This window comes from Hypomesus nipponensis, chromosome 19 (genome assembly GCF_054491055.1).
Source record: "Hypomesus nipponensis isolate SF chromosome 19, ASM5449105v1, whole genome shotgun sequence".
NCBI classification, from domain to species: Eukaryota; Metazoa; Chordata; class Actinopteri; order Osmeriformes; family Osmeridae; genus Hypomesus; species Hypomesus nipponensis.
The window spans coordinates 17,717,361-17,735,168 of NC_140379.1; the positions used below are offsets into that span (position 1 = coordinate 17,717,361).

The window sequence follows — 17,808 nt, forward strand, 5'->3', positions numbered from 1 at the left end:
TGTTCACTAAATAGCTTTAGGCAAGGCTATGGAAAAAGGGACTCAGGTGCTATGGAAACAATGACTCAGAGGCCACAGTCACTAATTAAGCCTAGGTCTATATTTATGAACAGATAATCAGAATTTGATTTATTCGCCAAATAAGTTCTCAAGGAATTTACTGTGGCAGGAAGGTGCATACGATAAAGACACATGACAATCCTGAATAGAAAAAGTAGAAAAAGAAAAAACAGTCTAATTCTAAAACAATACTATACATGGCCATATAGATACGACTAGCTCTGTGTATTCTTACATGAATGTGTGATACGTAGAGGCCTACGGTGGGCTAACTTTAATACAAGATGACAAAAGTACTTAGCACTTTTAAATAGTAGTTAACTAGTAAATAGTAAAACAACCAGTAATTCGAATGAAACCTTCAATGTTGCCAATGAAAGGCAATATTGTCGTGAACACAACTCCGGGATTGACATGTCTAGTCACAAACTATGACTAGATGCTTTTCTTTATATCCAACCTTAATAAATGGTGAGACAGGAGGTCTAAAGCATACAAATCCATATTGGACTATCAACGGCTTTAACTCAGTAGTTGCAGGGCCCAGTTGTTCAACATTTTTAATCTGGATCAGAATGATCTGGATTTTGAAATCCCATGTTTTGCTATGCAGGATCAAGTAATCAATCTTACTTTTGTGCTGGTTTTTCAAAGCAACATTCGATTGGATAACCCTGATCCAGATACAAACTTTTCAACATTGCAAAATTCGGATTCCCAGTGTTATAAATGGGACTACATATAACAATGACTACTAGCTACATAAAGAACAGGTTCAACAGCCAGCATTGGGTCACTTTTAAGTGATCATCTGACCCACAAACAAATAAAAACATCAAATATACATTCTTCATAAATACAATGTGAACATTATGAACACGTGTTTCAAATTCAGAAAAAGGCTACATGTCCAATAGTTCACATCTAAATAACGTTTTGAAGCTCTCCTTTTGGGAGGCAGGTCTCAAGTCTGGCTTTGGTTCGCTGAAGTTGGGGAAGAGTGATTGTTCCTGTGCCAGATGAATCTGTACTTCTGCTCTTTCACATAAATATATGTATGTATACTCCATGATTCAAATTACATACAAGTTTTATTACATTTTGTTCCTGAAATCCACCCTGAATCTCTGGCTCTCAAATCTTAATAATCAGAATTATCTTGATTTTTTAGATCAAAGGTATCCTAGTCCTACTAAAAAGTTTTGAACAACACATATTGAAGGTTTGAAACCAAGACTGGATTATGTGATCTAATCCAATTTCAGAATCCTTTTTTCATTTTGAACGACTCATGTTTAAGATTTGATCCAATCCAATACCCGAAATCCTATCAGATCACTTCTGAACAACTGGCCCCAGGTGGACCAAATGTGCCGTTTTTGTAAAACAGCAATATGAAAACCTGTTTGGTCTGCTACATGTGCAATTGTGTAAAATCTGTAAAAAACTAATTAGACAATACTAAAACAATGTTAAACTGTGGCCCGTAAAAGAAGAAACTCAATTATACCAAACATGGCATTAAAAGTTGTTCAAAACAGTATAGACAGCTTTTAATGATAACTTATTAAAAAGCAAGTCCTCTTCCTCTCCAACCATTGTGACCACCACTCAGAGGGTGTGTTCCAGATGCTGTGAAAAGGGCTATAGAGTTCAACAGGTGAGAAGAAATCCGCCCGTACCCAGTGTCTGCATATGGATGGAGATGTATAGTCAGAGAATCGACTGGTCAGTGAATTAGGTAGCACCTTAATTCAGTCATATATTGTACATTTCCTTGTTCATTGCATATTGAGGATTGACAGTACAGAAGGGACGACAATGCTTTCATTGGTTGGGTTCAGAATCCAATTTACAACCGCAACACTATAGATGAAGTGTGACTTTATCTGTCTGTGTATTCTACCGAGATGTTTGGTGGCAGTACGTCAGTAGGTGGGGGACACTGGTACTTGTGTTGTTTACTGTCTGGAAGATCTGACAGTGTGAACATTATGGATGCAGTTACAGAGGTTAGGGATTGATGTTGGATTTTGATGGGTCCCTACACTGCACATGTTGGAGTCACCGTGAATGAGGCTGTGTTTGTCTTGGCCAAAAGCCCAATGGAGATCTTGTCACATGCACTTGTGCTCCAGTTTGAGTTTTCATGTTTTTCTTTGCACCTGTTTCCCTGTTTCCTCCTTGCCTCTGTGTGATCACCTGCACCTGTGTCTTATGTGCAATGAGGTCTGTTAACCACTGATTAATTAACTATCAACAATTAACAATTAACAATAACAGACCTCATTAAAAATGACACCTAATGATTACTTTCTTACTCTTATACTGTTTTGAATGTTCAGAATATAATAAACAATGTTCGATCTATACCCTGCTATATTACCTCATGAGAACATGACCTTTGGTCATGTCCAGGAGAGAAATGTGCCAATCTATGATTTGTGTTGCTAACACCTTGATAAACTGTCATTATGCTGCTTGCTAATGCTTGCTTATGCATTCGTAGCCATAAGTTAGTTATTTGTAAGATGAAACTAGGAAATGTCTGAGACACTAATGTAGGTCCAAGGTCACAATGTTACAATTTCTATGAACTTTCTAAAGACTAAACAAACGTTATCTCGCACCATGAATGGGGCATCTGTTGTGCTTGCAAAGGCTATGTTGGATGTCCCTCCCTAACGTTTCTTGTGAGAGTAAAACCTCCCATTTTGTGTCCCTTCATTCCTGTATTCATTGTCCAGTCCTCTGAGTATCTCAACTTGAGTGTACCAGACAACTGCACCTTACAGATCTGTAACACATTTTTGATTTTTTTCTGGAACTTGTACTTGGCAACAGAGTTCATTGACTTGGAACTTTGACAGCAATTGGGTAAAACAAGAAACTTCTTCAAGTGTTTGTGTGAGGTTTTCAGTTTTCTTGTTTGCTATTGGTTTCAACAACAAAGTGTTTCCTTGTGGATTTTTCAAAAATAACTTTTCGTTTTTTTGTGATCCTGGCTTGGCTCAGTCTGCATTCGGATCCACCTCTGGCACTCACTGTGACAGCTCTTTGGATATTAAGATGGATGTGCCATTGGGGAGAGAAGAGGTAAAAGCCGACATTAGAGAGAGGATTTGGGCTGAATGGCTGAGGAGATGGGATGGTGAGGTGGAGGCCCGCCACTTTCATTCAGTTCAGACTAGTGTTCAGGTGGGGAGGGTGTTCAGTGAACTGTAAGTGTAGTGTTGTCATGTGATGCATACCAGAGAGAGGCAGAGAGAGAGTTGTATGGCTATAGAGTTAGTGAGTTAGGAAGGCTGTGGTCCTTGTGGCCACTCTATGCACAGGGGACAGCTAATGGTAGGGAGATTTGCAGGGCTACATTCAAATTTCCTCATGAAACTGGTTTGGGGGCCACGGTATAGCTGTTTTTTTATTAGTGTAGGTAAAGTGGCCAATGGGACTCTGCAGGGGACTGTGGTGAACCCTGTGTTGTTTGCTCTGATGATTATGTTTTCATGAGTGTGGGACCAGGGCAGCATTGCATGCTGATGGAGTGGAATAATATTCCTCCCCATCCCCATATTATGGCCTTGCTTATGAGGAAGGTGCAGGAAGCAGTGACTTGTTACTGATGTGGGGATTTTTAATGTAGGCTATGTCAGTATAGCTAAAACTGTTTCTAACTAGGGAAACATGGGTGCATAGAAAAACATAACTCAAGCTGGGGCACAAATATGCGTGACAACATCTCAATGCCGATCAACTCAGCAGAAAACTTCTCTCAGTCTGCCTGCACCTTGTCAAATAATTGTATATAGCGGGACTATATCCTTTAATTCTCAGCAGGAGAAATTATAAAAATGCGTGAGAAATTAAAGGTGTTGCGTGACAAATGGTTGATATTCGTGTCTCACGACGAATGCGTGAAACTTGAGAGCCCTGGAATGAGGCACAAAAAAACTTGGAAAGGAATTAAAACTTTTACATTTTACAGATGATGTTAGGGAAATTATGCGATTTTAGACGCAGATGTATTGGGAAATTTAACCTATTTTATGCCACACTTGTGGTAGCACGGGTATTTTTTATTTATTTATAACCTTTATTTAACCAGATAAAAAGCCCTTTCACAAAGGACCTGGCCAAGAAAGGCAGCAGCACACGTCATAGTGGTCAAAACAGACAAACAACAATATAGGCCTTCTTTTTCTCCTTCCTAAGATTGTAGGCCTACAATCTTAGGAAGGAGAAAAAGAAGCAAATAAGTGCAGAAGTTAACAATACAGTAACAGTTTAAGAGCATAGGCACTGTTCAAAAGATTTCCATTAAATAGAGCGGAATGCTTCGGAAGAAGGTTTGCAATTTCAAGTTCTGATTGAAGGGTTTTCCATGCAGACGGGGAGAAAATGAATGTTTTTCCCCCGTTTCAGTTCGGACACGAGGAGCAGAAAGATGCAGAAAGTCATTTGATCGTTGAACGACTTTTGGTTCTATGAAGAAAAGTGCGTAAATAAGTGGGAATTAGTCCAAGAAGAGCCATACACGAGAGTCATCCAGTGTGTGTACCGTCTCATGTCCAAGGAAGGCATGCCAGCTTTTACATATAGTTCACAGTGATGGGTGAGGCGGCTACAACCAGTGATGAACCTCAGAGCACAGTGACACACAGGAGTCAGGGAAAGAAGGCAGCTGGATGACGCTGACATATATACAACATCGCCATAAATCAAGAGGCAAGAAAGTGGCCGATGTTAGAAGCTTCTGAGCTCTTAGAGAAAAAACAAGATTTATGTCTGTAATAACAACCGAGTTTCACTCTTAATTTTGATATCAATTTTTTAAAATGTAGTTTAAATGATAGCTCCTCGTCAATAATGAAACCCAGGTACTTATAGCTGGTAACTAGCTATAGAGTTTCACCTCGGGCAGTTTGGATTGAAGGGATCTTCTCCATTGGGATGCACCCTTTAACTGCATTGTAGCAGCGGTAGGCCTATGTCGCCGTCCTAACATTCCCAAACAGTAGGTGGCGGTAATGAACCTCTCAATGTTGGTTGCAATCGGCCATTAAAAAGGAAAGAAGGATTAATCCGCCACTCACTACCACAGTAGTAAAATGGCGTCGGGTGCCATTTCGACCGAGGCAAAGAAAATAACAGATTTAAGAGTAATTGATCTTAAATCTGAACTCAAACGAAGGAATTTAGATGTTTCTGGTGTAAAGAATGTTCTTATTGCCAGACTGAAACAGGTAAGGCAATTTATCCTTCTGCGTTCAATGCAAAAACACAGAATCTTGCTGACGAATCGTTTTTGTCCTTTTGCAGAGCCTACTGTACAGACAGTAGCTAGCCATCTTTGAAGCCATTGTTATACCGCCAATAACTAAAACAAATAATATTTATACACATTTCTGCCGTGGGATGTATAGTGGAAGGTAAATTGCATAGAATGAATAACTAGTTAATCACTTGTTTTAGCTACGCCAGGTAGGCCTATCATAATGTTGTGCAGCCGTCGTCAGCTTCACGTCCTGATATTTTTTTTAATCTATGTTCGTACACTGCCCAAATGAGTAAATAACTCTTGAGTACGTCCAACTACTAATCATTCATTGCAATCCAACCTTATTGCATGTTCGTTGGTTTACTTTTTAAGTTTCTTTTTTCGTGAATGGCAAGGATTGTACATGGACAAATTGCATACAATGTGTTGTAGCAAACGTGGTATGCTTGGTCGTTTGCAACGTCCCGGGCTGGGCTACATTGTTTATTGTTCCGTGTTAATATTTCGATTATCTCAATGGCTGTTGGTCGCAGGCCTAAATATCTAGCTCATTTTACTGACAACTTGAGGAGTTAGATTTACAAAACTCGTTTCTTATTTTAAGTCTTCTAAAATAGTTGCTATCCTTCTTTTTGAAATGTTATAACATGTAATCTGTTACGAATGGAATTTTGCTTAGGCTGTTGAAGAAGAAGGTGGCGACGTAGACCAGATTGAAATTCCAGTTTCAACAGACACACCTGCCAGAAAAAATGCCAAAACCAAAGGTAACATTTCCTTGTATCACGGGATAGTCTGTGTAACTGTCATTTAGTGTTTATTTGCATTAACTTAAGTGTATTAACTTTTCAATTTAGGGAAAAAAGCGGATTCGGATGCTGACAACACTGCTGAAGAAGAACCTTTTGCCACTGCAGAAGAAGAGTCTTCTGCGAAGGTATGTTGGCATTGGATCTCTATAGCCTACTTACCACTTTGGTTCAAGCATCTTGCATTACATAAAGGCCTCTTGTTTCACTTCACAGGAGACAGAGGAGGATGGATGGGAAAAAGGTATGTTTGTTTCCAAACGCTGTTGAACTGATGACATTTTTATTTTTTTGGGTCAGGTTTCACTTTCAGGATTGACTATCAGGGGTAGGCAATGTTATTTCACGACCTTTGCAGGCAGACTCGCAACTCTGTACCCTCCCTCGTACAATGCATTGCACTTCATATACACACTGGCCTCACACTTCAACTGGGACTCCTCATTTTGGGGAAACATTCCCACTGGGATTGGCTTCAGGCACATCTTTGTCTTGCATTATTTTTATGCGGCATAAAAATAATGTAACATGACTCTTCAACACGGACACATCAAGACACGGAGCCCCTAAGGACACCAAGTCGTTTCAACCTTTAAGGAGAAGCCTGGACTGACAGTTTGCAAGCTTACAAGAGCGAGATGCAGGCCGAAGATGACATGAGCGAATCATCAGGTGTTTGCCTCTGCGCCCCCAGAGCTTCATTATTGACCCCAAAGATGATCTCTGAATTTCCAAAGGCCATCATGATGGTGGTTGGCGTGGACACGGAGTTGTTAAGGACTTGGGTGATGCAAGTAGGACTCTTCAGTTGATAGCTGATTTGAAGATGACACTCCTGAGTTTTCAACCCGACCCCAGGGTGTTGTTTGATTGGCATTTACATGGGACAGAAGATATGGAGGAGGGCCAGGAAAGATGTCAAGTGGCCACATCATGGGACTGAACTACACCACCAGGCCTTTCTGTGTTTTTTTACATTTTTTTCTTCCAAAAGAAAATGGACTGAAGCCCTTTTTCTACTCACTCGAACGATTGTCAACAGGTCACACTGATGAAAGGCACAGACTGAAAGGGAAACATCGAAATGAACATTCATCTGTCTGGATTGTGATGGAACTTTGTGCTGGAAATGGACCCGGAGAATATTGAATGACACCACCCTTTCCACTGAGGAATATTTGTTTTGTGTGTTCCTGTGGTTTCTCCCCCACAATCACCACTAATACTAAACTTGCTGTCTATTCTACTTTCTAGGTCAAGTAACACAGATCTGTCAATGTTAAACGTTGTGTTTTGCCATGTTTTATCCTTTATTGAATCCCTCAGATGTAACTGAGACAGATGATGGTACTCGTGAAAATTCTAAATCTCCCTCCTGTGAGGACGTCCTCGCTGAGCCAATGGCTGAAGCCGAGGCTGAGCTTGATGCAGAGGCCGAGCCTGAGGCCGAGCCCGAAGCCGAGGTCGAAGCCGAACCAGAGGCTGATCCGGAACCAGAGGCTGATCCAGAGGCTGATCCGGAACCAGAGGCTGATCCAGAGGCTGATCCAGAACCAGAGGCTGATGCCGAGGCTGATCCAGAGGCTGATGCCGAGGCCGAGGTTGACCCAGACACTGAGGCCGACCAAGCGGCAGAGATTGAAACCGAAGGTCCCACATGCATCAAAGAAGTTGAGGACGATGACCTATCCGTCTCTATCCAGAACGAAGATGCCATCACATTGGACGTTGATGGCGATGACCTCCTGGAAACAGGTAAACATGTGAAACTTCCAGATTCAGAGGTAGACAAGGGCTGTGACGAGCCAGAGGCCTCTGCTGAGATGAACCAGGAAGAAGACATGAAGGTGGAAGTGACGGACGGCCATAAAGATGGTAAGAAAGATGACGGGCCCAGGATTGACCCCTCCAAGAAGGACAGCAGAGAGGCCTTGAAGAAACCTGAAATGGGAGACAAAGAAAAGGATTCTGGGAAGAAAGGCCCCTCGTCTACTGGGGCGTCAGGTCAAGCAAAGAGGTTTGTCTTTCTATGTCAGTTCTTTGAATACTACTACCAAGTTCCAGCTCACTAAGAACGCAGCATTGTGGGTAGCATCAAGACTTTTTGATTTTTTTTTTCCTCTCTCTCTCTAAAGGGAAATGTTCATTGATGTACCTAATCCTGCCATTTGTTACTATCATTTGTTTTTCTGAAGTTGGGTAATTTGTGACCAGGAGATGAAAACACGCCTGTTTGTTTGACCTTTCCAGCACTTTTATTGCCTTTTCCAGTTCCCACTTAGGGCATTGTAAAAGTAGTCCTTGTGACCAGTTTTTTGTGAAACGTATGAAATGGTTCGCTGTGAAGTCTAACGCCCTCCTGAAGATTCAAAGTACCAGGGATTAAATTGGCTGTGAACCTGACCCTTCTTCCACCCATGGAAAAGCAATGAAAGAAGCCATTATGGAAGTGTTGTCCATATGCAAGACATGCGTGTGGGGAATTTTTGCTCAAAAGTTTTTTTGGGGGTTATGTTGTAACAATATGCCTCACTTTGTCTGTCAGTTTCCACGGGGGGGTTCATGTGCCGGCGCTCATTTCTTGTCTCTTGTTATTGTTGCTCAATCTACTTTTCTAGCTCTTCAAAAGACAGAGATGGAAAAGCCACAAAAGATGACAAGGGTAAGACTTTTTGTTTTGTTTTGTTTCTTATAGATGTGAAATTAAACAGTGAGTCTTCAACTCAGTGGAGCGTATCAAGCCCAGCTGTCTTAGTAAAGTGTGTTCCAAGATATGAAATCTTCTGTTAGAGGGATAAATAAGGTAGATTTAGGCGATAAGATATGAGATTATGCCAAGTCAAACGCAAGCACGGTTATGATTGGGTCTCGGCATGCATCTGATATTGAAATTGGCCAGTTGCTCTCAATGGTAGTGTTAGTTTGACTGTGGCTACCTTGTAAAGGCATGTATGCTGTCTCAGCAGGTACCGGTAGCAGCAGTACAAGCAGCTCCACTCGCAACATCTGGGTGAGCGGCCTGTCCTCCAACACCAAAGCTGCTGACCTGAAGAACCTCTTTGGGAAATATGGGAAGGTAAGCCAGGGACTTGTTTCAAGTAAAGGCAACAGGACTGTGGAAGAACTGCATTCAAAACCAAGCTGGGTGTGAATAAAGGCAATGGAGTGTACTGTCCTTTGTGCCGTTGTCATCTAAACGATAGTGGCAAATTTGTATTTTGCTGGTGCAATTGAGCTGGAAGTAGATGTGACTGTAAATGGGTGTAATAGTTGATTCTGGGGAAGGTCATGATTCATCCTGCATAATGTTTGATAAATGCATAAGCCTTTGTTTGCCTTTGTTTTTCATAACTCATGAACAAGATGAAAAGCAAATGTCCTTGCTTGCGTCCAGAGAAATGTGTTTAAAAATAACTAAGTGATTTATTCTCCACAAAATTCCTTTGAATCTCTGGAAGGCTAATCAGATCTTGTCAACCTTCTGATAAAGAAGAAATGCAAGTGGTGATAATATTTCCAGTATGGAACACATTAACATGCTATGACACCACTTTATATTCGTATATTATTTATTTGGCAAGACTCTTGGTAGGTGACAATACATTCATATGTCAATGCTATATGTGTACGTGTCCTGACACTTGCAACACTACTTTAAACACCACCTTTTGACACAGCCTGCTCCATTTACTTCAAACTGGAGGCTAAGCAAAAATCAAATGAGGTGCATGAGAAAGAATACAGGTGTTAGCTTTTTGATGGCTGTGGGAGTTACATGGAGAGTTACATGGAGAGTTACATGGAGAGTTACATGGAGAGTTACATGGAGAGTTACATGGAGAGTTACATGGAGAGTTACATGGAGAGTTACATGGAGAGTTACATGGAGAGTTACATGGAGAGTTACATGGAGAGTTACATGGAGAGTTACATGGAGAGTTACATGGAGAGTTACATGGAGAGTTACATGGAGAGTTACATGGAGAGTTACATGGAGAGTTACATGGAGAGTTACATGGAGAGTTACATGGAGAGTAACATGGAGCCACCAGAGTTTACAATGATCTCGGTACTCGTTGGAAAGGGCACTGCTTATAAAAGAAATGTATATATGCGTAATGATTTGTTACCTTCAGGTTTTTAGTGCCAAAGTGGTCACTAATGCCCGCAGTCCAGGAGCGAAGTGTTACGGCCTGGTCACCATGTCCTCCAGCGCTGAGGTGGGAAGATGCATCTCTCACCTGGATCGGACTGAGCTGCATGGGCAGCAGATTTCTGTTGAAAGGGTGAGTTAACCGAGCAACGATTTCTAGGGTAATCAGTAACTCGGACCGTACGCTCCTTGACCCCGTTCATTGGTTCAGGGCTGGAGAACTGTTGTTTAGCCTTGCGGTGATGAATTAAAATCTCCTTTTCTATTGAGGATTTCACAAACCCTAGCTCATACAAAGTCCTGTAATTTTGAGAAGCACCTTGACTTAACACAGCTAGTTTGACATTGATTTGGAATGCGTTCCCAAATCTTAGTTGTAGGAAGCCCTTGCCAATGAGCAACTCGTTTTAATGATGAAAGCAATTTGATTTTTCTTTCCCAGGTTAAAAGCGATCCATTTAAGAAAGAGCCTTCAAAGAAGGAAGCCGAGGAAAAAAACGGCTCCGGCAAGTCAAGTGACAAACGCAGTGCTGCCGGAACTAAAACTACTAGCAAGTGAGTGAAAAAATAGATTTTTTTTCTTTCTTTCTGTATTCTGTGCAACCCCTGTGACCATCTCAACCTCCTTTGGTCTGTTTGTTGTTGTCAGAACTCAGCCGTCTGGCAAGAAAGAGGAGAAGAAGTCGGATAAGCCATCAGACAAAGACTGCAAAGATTCCTCCAAGAAACAGGAGTCCAAAAGTATCAAGTCTGAGCCGGTGACATCCTGCTCTGGTCAAGACTCCTCTAAGAAGGATGAGAAGAAACACGGCCGTAGGTCTTCTCCGTCTCCCTCGGGTCCGGACTTTTGGGCGTGGGGGTGTAGCGTGCAAGACTTGATTCCTCCTTTTGTTGACAGGTACCAAGAGCCCTGCTAAAATGGTGGTGCTTGACCATGCCAAAGGAGACCCCAATTTCAACAGAATGAGACCACCTTTCAGGAGGGGGGAGGAAGATACTTTGACAAGGTTAATAAACAGTGGGGATGGTCCTCACCCTGATTTTCTGACTGTAAAATGATGTTCAGTCTTTGACTGCACCCCTGCTCTCCTCTCCCCCAGCCTGGTTTCCCCAGCCCAATGCGGAGACCGAGATGGCTGATTCCACCAGAAGAGGTCAGAAATGGGATCATTCCACTCAAATCTTTACCGAGCTCTCGATGCCCTCAGTCCCTCCTAACCTCGGTGTGATTTCATGCAGATGGAGATGATGAAAGACAAAGGGCGAGATTTCCCAAACAAGGGGGGAAACAAAGACACCATCCTCCCGTTTGAGAAGATGAAGGAGCAGAGGATGCGAGAGCGTCTGGTGCGCCTGGAGCGCATCCGCAGGGCTATGGAGCTGCGCAGGTACACGCACACACACACAGACACAGAGAGAGAGAGGGTCTAATGCACACCTGCTGGTGTCTGTGCTCATCAGTGATGGTGAGCTGTAAGCAGGTAGCCTGGCATTGCTTGACCAGTTATCTTACCTCTTTTGATGTCCACGGGGTGGTTATTAACAGATGCAGACCAATATGCAGAAACATTTGATCTTGGATTGTTTATGTTAATGTCTCAACGGCACTCCTCAGTCCAGTCAGTGTACATAATTTACACACAAAAATGTTGATTATTTATAAAATATGGCATACAGTTGTATGTTATATATATATATATATATATATATATATATATATATATATATATATATATATATATATATATATATATATATATATATATATATATATATATATATATATATATATATATATATATATATATATATATATATATATATATATATATATATATATATATATATATATATATATATATATTTTTTTACTATTATAATATCACCAGTGGTGGACTTAGTGATTTGGGGGTCCCAGGCGAAGATGGGTATGGGGCCCCCTTAACTCCTATTCTCACTCGTTTCAATCCATATAATAATTATTAATATAATAATAACTAGAGCGGGTACAATTTCTAGAGAAATTGTAGGGTGTGCTCTCCGACACCTTAAGTTTTTCCCTCCTAGCGATATTTTCAAGCATTTAGCCTACTCATATGGCATTAATTCCTTAAGAACCCCCTTTGAAACAAGCTATACATTGCTACAACATTGTCACTGGCAATATTTCAGATGTAATCGCAATTCAAACAATACCATCTGCTGACTGCCCCCAAAAACGTAAATAAGCTTGACATTTATTTAGAGGGAAATGGCTAATTCAAAAAAAGTTTGCTGGAAGAGATCATTGTCAGTAACAATGCCAAATTTGGTCTCAGTATAGAGACCTGCGTGGACAAGCTGACCCTGATAAATTGTGCAACGAGCAAGCTAGCCTACAGTAGCTGCTGTTGCTAGCCAAACGTCACTGAGCAGCACTCGTGCTAGCTGCCGCGTCATTGGATACCAGTGGAGAGAAATTGTTTCCTTCAGTAGTTTCAGTTTGGCAACAACCTGTTTACTCTCGTCTTTCTCTTTTGTGCTCCCCTCTGGGAGTTGCGTTTCATTTAGCAAATTGTTTTTTGCATTCACTTCACTCTTCTACTGTTTCGTATTAACCAACTGAAATGACCTGCTTCAATCGATGGAATAGTCCACAGTAGAATGGGGTGGGAGGGGGAAGCCTGCGTTGACACAAATAGAATAAACGCTCTGTGGGTACACTTTTGGGGAAGGTTCTGACTTAATTGATTTGTATTATTATTATTATTATAGTTATTGATCATATAGTGTTTTTATGTAGTCTTTCAAGGGGCCCCTGGCAGCTGGGGCCCCCAGGCGGTTGCCTACTTTGCCTAATGGGTAAATCCGCCCCTGAATATCACTGTCTAATCGCAGTTCAGTTCCACTTTAAGCCCATGCACAATGTCAAAATCAGTTTGTTTGTGTGGGTGGCCAGACCCAATCAGCAAGTGCCATTCAGAAAACCAGCTTGCAGATTCCGCTTCCCAGACTAGTAAATGGGGCACGACCCTGAAAACAATTTCCCCTTCGTAGGCGGCGCGAGATGGCGGAGCGCGAGAGGCGAGAGCGCGAGCGCATCCGTCTGATGCGGGAGCGCGAGGAGCGTGAGAACCTGCTGAGAGAGCGTCAGAGGCTGGAGATGGAGAGACAGAAGCTGGAGAGAGAGAGGATGGAGCGGGAGAGACTGGAGAGGGAGAGGATCCGCATAGAGCAGGTACACACACACAGAGAGAGAGAGAGAGAGAGAGAGAGAGAGGGGGGCACCTCAGTCAGTGGGCATGTTCACAACCAGGCTGAGTCTTGGCATGCTAGGTCTTGACCAGTGTCTGGGTCAGTAGAGGAATGCTCCCTACCCACCAGTGGTTCATAGCGAGTGTCGTCCCCCCCCCCCAGGAGCGCCGTAAGGAGGCTGAGCGCATGGCCCGGGAGAGGGAGGAGCTGAGGAGGCAGCAGGAACAACTCCGCTACGAGCAGGAGAAGAGGAACAGCCTGAAGAGAGGCCGCGACGTCGACCACAGGTACGTACGTCACTCGCACTCACCACACTGTGGGGCATCGAGTGTTCTTTGACAAGAACCAATCGAGGGGTGGGCTTCTATGTCTAGACGTTGGTTGATCGTGCCGGATCGGTTACAGAGCAGCCCTGTACCATGTTGCTTTGTCGTTCCCCCTGCACACAAGAACCTGATTCCTCCTATCCGTCTGTCTACCTCCCATTGCTGGCAGGGATGCTTGGACTCAGACACCAGCTAGCAGACTGAGTCTAACTTGCACCGAACTGTTACAGCCTTGGTGTACCAGGCCTCCCGGTACATTTAGTGACACGAGTCTTCCCTTTGTTTCAGCCGGAGGGAGGATCCCTACTGGAACGGCAACAAGAAGATCCAGCCCGACGCCGTGGGCCGCCTCAACCAAGGCTCCGACTACAGCCGCCAGCAGAACCGCTTCTCTGACTTCACCCCCCGCGAGAGGGGCCGCTTCCCCGACGCCTCCCCCATGCCCCCCAACACCTTTGACAGGTAGGCACCCCCCTTGGTTGGCACATGTCTGCCCTGCTCGGCCACAGCTCTCTACTGTGACATGACTGCCCTTTTTAAAGGCAGGGTAGGTCATGTTTTTGAGAAACACTTTGTCATATTCATTATTCATGTTGTTTTGTAGGGAGGGGGGTGGGATATTTTGGACTGGATAGCCAAAATTGCTAGTTACTACCTACCCTGCCTTTAAACGACCGCCTTCGTTCCCCCCCCCCCCAGACGCAACCGCTTCGATGCAGAGCCCGACGCTAAGAAGTCTCGTCCGGCCGCCCACAGGGAGAGCTCTGGCTTTGAGCGCTTCCCCAAGAACTTTGACGCGGTCCGCCGGGCAGCGCCGCCCCCACCTGCTCGCGCCGACATCCGGGACACGGACCGCAGAGAGATCCGAGACCGGGACGAGCGACGGCCCGTGCCCATGCCCGAACGCCCAGCAGGGGGCAGAGCGGCCATGCCTGGCATGTCCCACACCCGCTCCCCCAGGGACACTGGCCACAGTGGGTGGAAAAACGACAGTGGCATGCCCGCCAACAAGGGAGACATGCGGTAAGAAGGAGCCCCTGGATTAGCTTTTTTGGATCAGTGATATTTGCTCCTCCTGAACTTGGCTGTACTGCATCTCAGACCTATGGGATTATGAAAATAGAACCTATAGAATTTTTGGACTAGGTTCTAAATTACTAAATGACTGTTGAAGCCAGATGGCTGCTAACAAGTTAACCGCTGTAGACCCTACACGCAGTCTATTTTTGTTCATAGGAGGACTTTCTAGCCAACAACTATCATGGTGTTAAAACGTGGCGTCAAATTGAAAGTGTTGTACCTTTTGTGTTCTGTTTGACTGACTGCTGGTGTAACCCCGCGTGTCTGTAGCGGTGCGGTGCGGATGCGTCCAGAGCGGCCGGGCAGGGAGGCCCCGGGGCCGGCCCTCAGAGGAGCCTCCTCCGCCAGCCGAGGCAGGAGCAGCTTCGGGGGCCGGGACGGAGGAGGCCGACCCATGGTCATGGGGGGTGCCCAGGTCGGCATCCGCACTCCCTCTCAACCCACTCCAGCTCTTACATCTGGGGGAAAATGACAGATCTATCCATGCCTCATGAGAATACCGGTGTTGATACCAAACTGTCTGTGTCCCCCCCAGCCGTTTGGTTCTGCTCGCCAAGTGGTTGTGGAGCGTCATGGGAGGGAGCAGGGCCCCAGGAAGGAGTGGCACAGTGGGGCTGGGTCCCAGGCCAGGGGCTTCCCCGACAACCGCAGGATGGGAGACAGCCGGGGCAGCATGATGGCTCCTCACTCCAGGTACAGGCCCCATCTACTGGTAACACTACCAGGTAACTGGAAACCTCAGTCATGGTGGCGACATCTCACACTACCTTCTCTCTCTCTCTCCTCAGCCACTCTTCATCCGGCATGAATAGAATTGTACAGATCACCAACAACTCTATGTCCAGCGGTAGTGTAGGAGGGTTCAAGCCCTTCAAAGGAGCACCACGACGGTTCTAAATTTCAAATCAGTCTCAGTTTTTTTTTTTTTTATATATATTTTAATTATAGGTGTTTATAGAAGCTGGTTTCTAGCCAAAAGGTAATAAAAGTGTTTTTATTTTGTATAGATGAGTGTTTACCTCAATGTAGGGTTCTCTGACAGTCCTACCGTTACTGTTCTACAACCCTGTGCACATGTTCAACTTCCCTTTAGAAGAAATTGTACAGCTTTAGTTATTTGTAACAATTTTTCATGTAATGTTAATTGCTCCTTCCTAAACTCAAATTCCTGTATGTATAATACCAAGAACGAAGCATTCTTATATTAACTTTGGTCTTTTCAGGTGTGCTCTGAAGGTCAATAAATGATGTTGATGCTGTTTGAGACTCGAGGCTTACTGTATATTTTCTCACAAATGGCTGACGTGGAATAACCAGGCAATTCCTTTTTTGCTTTTTATTGTCCAGGTACTTTTTATAATCAGGCTGAATGTCCCTCGTCTAAGGCATTTAGTTACAGGAGAACCACCATCTAAGTTTTGCAACTGTACTGTGAAAGGCTACATACATTATTTGGTCATGTAAATGTGAACCAACAAAAAATAACTTTGATATCCATAACTGCGCAAGAGCTTCATTTGTTTGTAGTTACAAAGTGAATGTATAAACAAAAGACAAGTTAAAGTATACTGTGGGATAACTGATATTAGTAGGCCTTAAGTTGCATTCAGCACTATACATGCATCACATAACGTCTGGGAACTGATATTGCATCCAAGAGAACCAAACAAATGAAACTGAGACGTGTAAGTATTGATTGGGGTGTTTAACAATGCACTGTGCTCCACCAAATGTTCAGGTAAATTATGATTTTGTTTGACAATTTACTCGCAGTCTGTTTTGATTAGAATGTATTTTTTTTAGAATGTAAATTAACTTCAATCCTTTTTATTCTTCTACAATGTGTCTCAATTGGATGGCTGAGTTTCATTAGAATAATATCACTCACTTTTTAAAGCTATGCTGTCAAATGTGATGTGATTGAATGTTCTAGCGGACGAACAGGTAGAAGTAGTAAACTGCAGCACATTCTATTGATAGAGCTACATATTCACAAGTATATTTACTGTACTTTAAACCCAATAGTTCAACAGCCCTTTTATACTTCAGAAACAGCCCACATCTTAATCATATTTAAAGAAACTACTGCTGTCCCTACTCCAGACATTCTCCTATCCTGTGTTATCCAGAGAATCATAGCAGTGGAGCACAATTTCAATTCTGTATAAAATGAGGTATGTTGCTCTTCTCTTAGTAGTGCATATCAATGTAACAGTGCAAAACCAATTACAATGACTACATTTTCAAGGACTACCTTGTTAAAATACAACGTTTACAGTATTTACCCGACAACCACTATCACAAGGCTTACGAATAATCACTTGAGACATTCCACACAAAACCCTTCAGATCAATTTGAGGAACAAGGTTGAAACTGAACCACATCACACATCAAAATATCCAGAACTTGTTACACCAATGCAATGTAAGGGACCCCAATAGCATGCGTATCAGAGAACTATTTGTTGGGCATCTAGTTGTTGCTTCTCACAAAATGACGTCATTTGCAGACCAGGCTATTTGAAAAATCCTAACTTGACAATACTTCCCACAATTTGCCTTTGGAATGTTTTTAACTGTGGTTCATTAATAAACATAAGTCAAGGCGGGAACTGAGGTTAGCTGTACTAACACAGAGGAGCTTCTCTTTTCTTTCTTTAATGACGTGAGTATGGTGCCAGCAAGTCACAAAGTAGTCTGGAGTGACGGTTCACTCACAACTGACTCCATGGAAGGTGCTCTGTCAACCCTGCCAATTGAGTCACTTTTTGGGACATAAAAACTTAGCAGCGTATTTCACCGTCTATATGCAGCCTTTTAATAAAAAGGGGCAAAAGGTTAATGACTGACGTTATGAAACATATGAAA

At 43.1% G+C, this 17,808-nt stretch overlaps 2 protein-coding genes across 2 annotated transcripts; both read left to right on the forward strand.

Annotated features, from left to right (window-relative positions):
• Positions 1-5,130: 5,130 nt before the first annotated feature.
• Positions 5,131-8,712, forward strand: LOC146247291 (SAFB-like transcription modulator). The gene is made up of 5 exons (XM_084681673.1): positions 5,131-5,303; positions 6,018-6,105; positions 6,196-6,275; positions 6,364-6,391; positions 7,474-8,712. The coding sequence occupies exons 1-5, from the start codon at positions 5,169-5,171 to the stop codon at positions 8,217-8,219; spliced, it is 1,077 nt and encodes a 358-aa protein (XP_084537799.1). The 5' UTR covers positions 5,131-5,168; the 3' UTR covers positions 8,220-8,712.
• A 2,382-nt stretch (positions 8,713-11,094) lies between these two features.
• On the forward strand, positions 11,095-16,199 carry LOC146247292 (SAFB-like transcription modulator). The gene is made up of 11 exons (XM_084681672.1): positions 11,095-11,113; positions 11,199-11,307; positions 11,401-11,454; positions 11,540-11,688; positions 13,337-13,517; positions 13,697-13,821; positions 14,149-14,322; positions 14,560-14,883; positions 15,211-15,355; positions 15,476-15,633; positions 15,729-16,199. The coding sequence occupies exons 3-11, from the start codon at positions 11,419-11,421 to the stop codon at positions 15,835-15,837; spliced, it is 1,401 nt and encodes a 466-aa protein (XP_084537798.1). The 5' UTR covers positions 11,095-11,113; positions 11,199-11,307; positions 11,401-11,418; the 3' UTR covers positions 15,838-16,199.
• The last annotated feature ends 1,609 nt before the right edge of the window (positions 16,200-17,808 follow it).

Excerpts from the sequence above, each read along its gene's own strand:
- LOC146247291 (XM_084681673.1), top strand. The coding sequence starts at position 5,169 with ATGGCGTCGGGTGCCATTTCGACCGAGGCAAAGAAAATAACAGATTTA. Across the intron at positions 6,276-6,363 it reads AAGAAGAGTCTTCTGCGAAG|GAGACAGAGGAGGATGGATG; the intron begins GTATGTTGGCAT and ends TTCACTTCACAG. Across the intron at positions 6,392-7,473 it reads GGAGGATGGATGGGAAAAAG|ATGTAACTGAGACAGATGAT; the intron begins GTATGTTTGTTT and ends TGAATCCCTCAG.
- LOC146247292 (XM_084681672.1), top strand. The coding sequence starts at position 11,419 with ATGCGGAGACCGAGATGGCTGATTCCACCAGAAGAG. Across the intron at positions 11,689-13,336 it reads AGGGCTATGGAGCTGCGCAG|GCGGCGCGAGATGGCGGAGC; the intron begins GTACACGCACAC and ends TCCCCTTCGTAG. Across the intron at positions 15,356-15,475 it reads TGGTCATGGGGGGTGCCCAG|CCGTTTGGTTCTGCTCGCCA; the intron begins GTCGGCATCCGC and ends TGTCCCCCCCAG.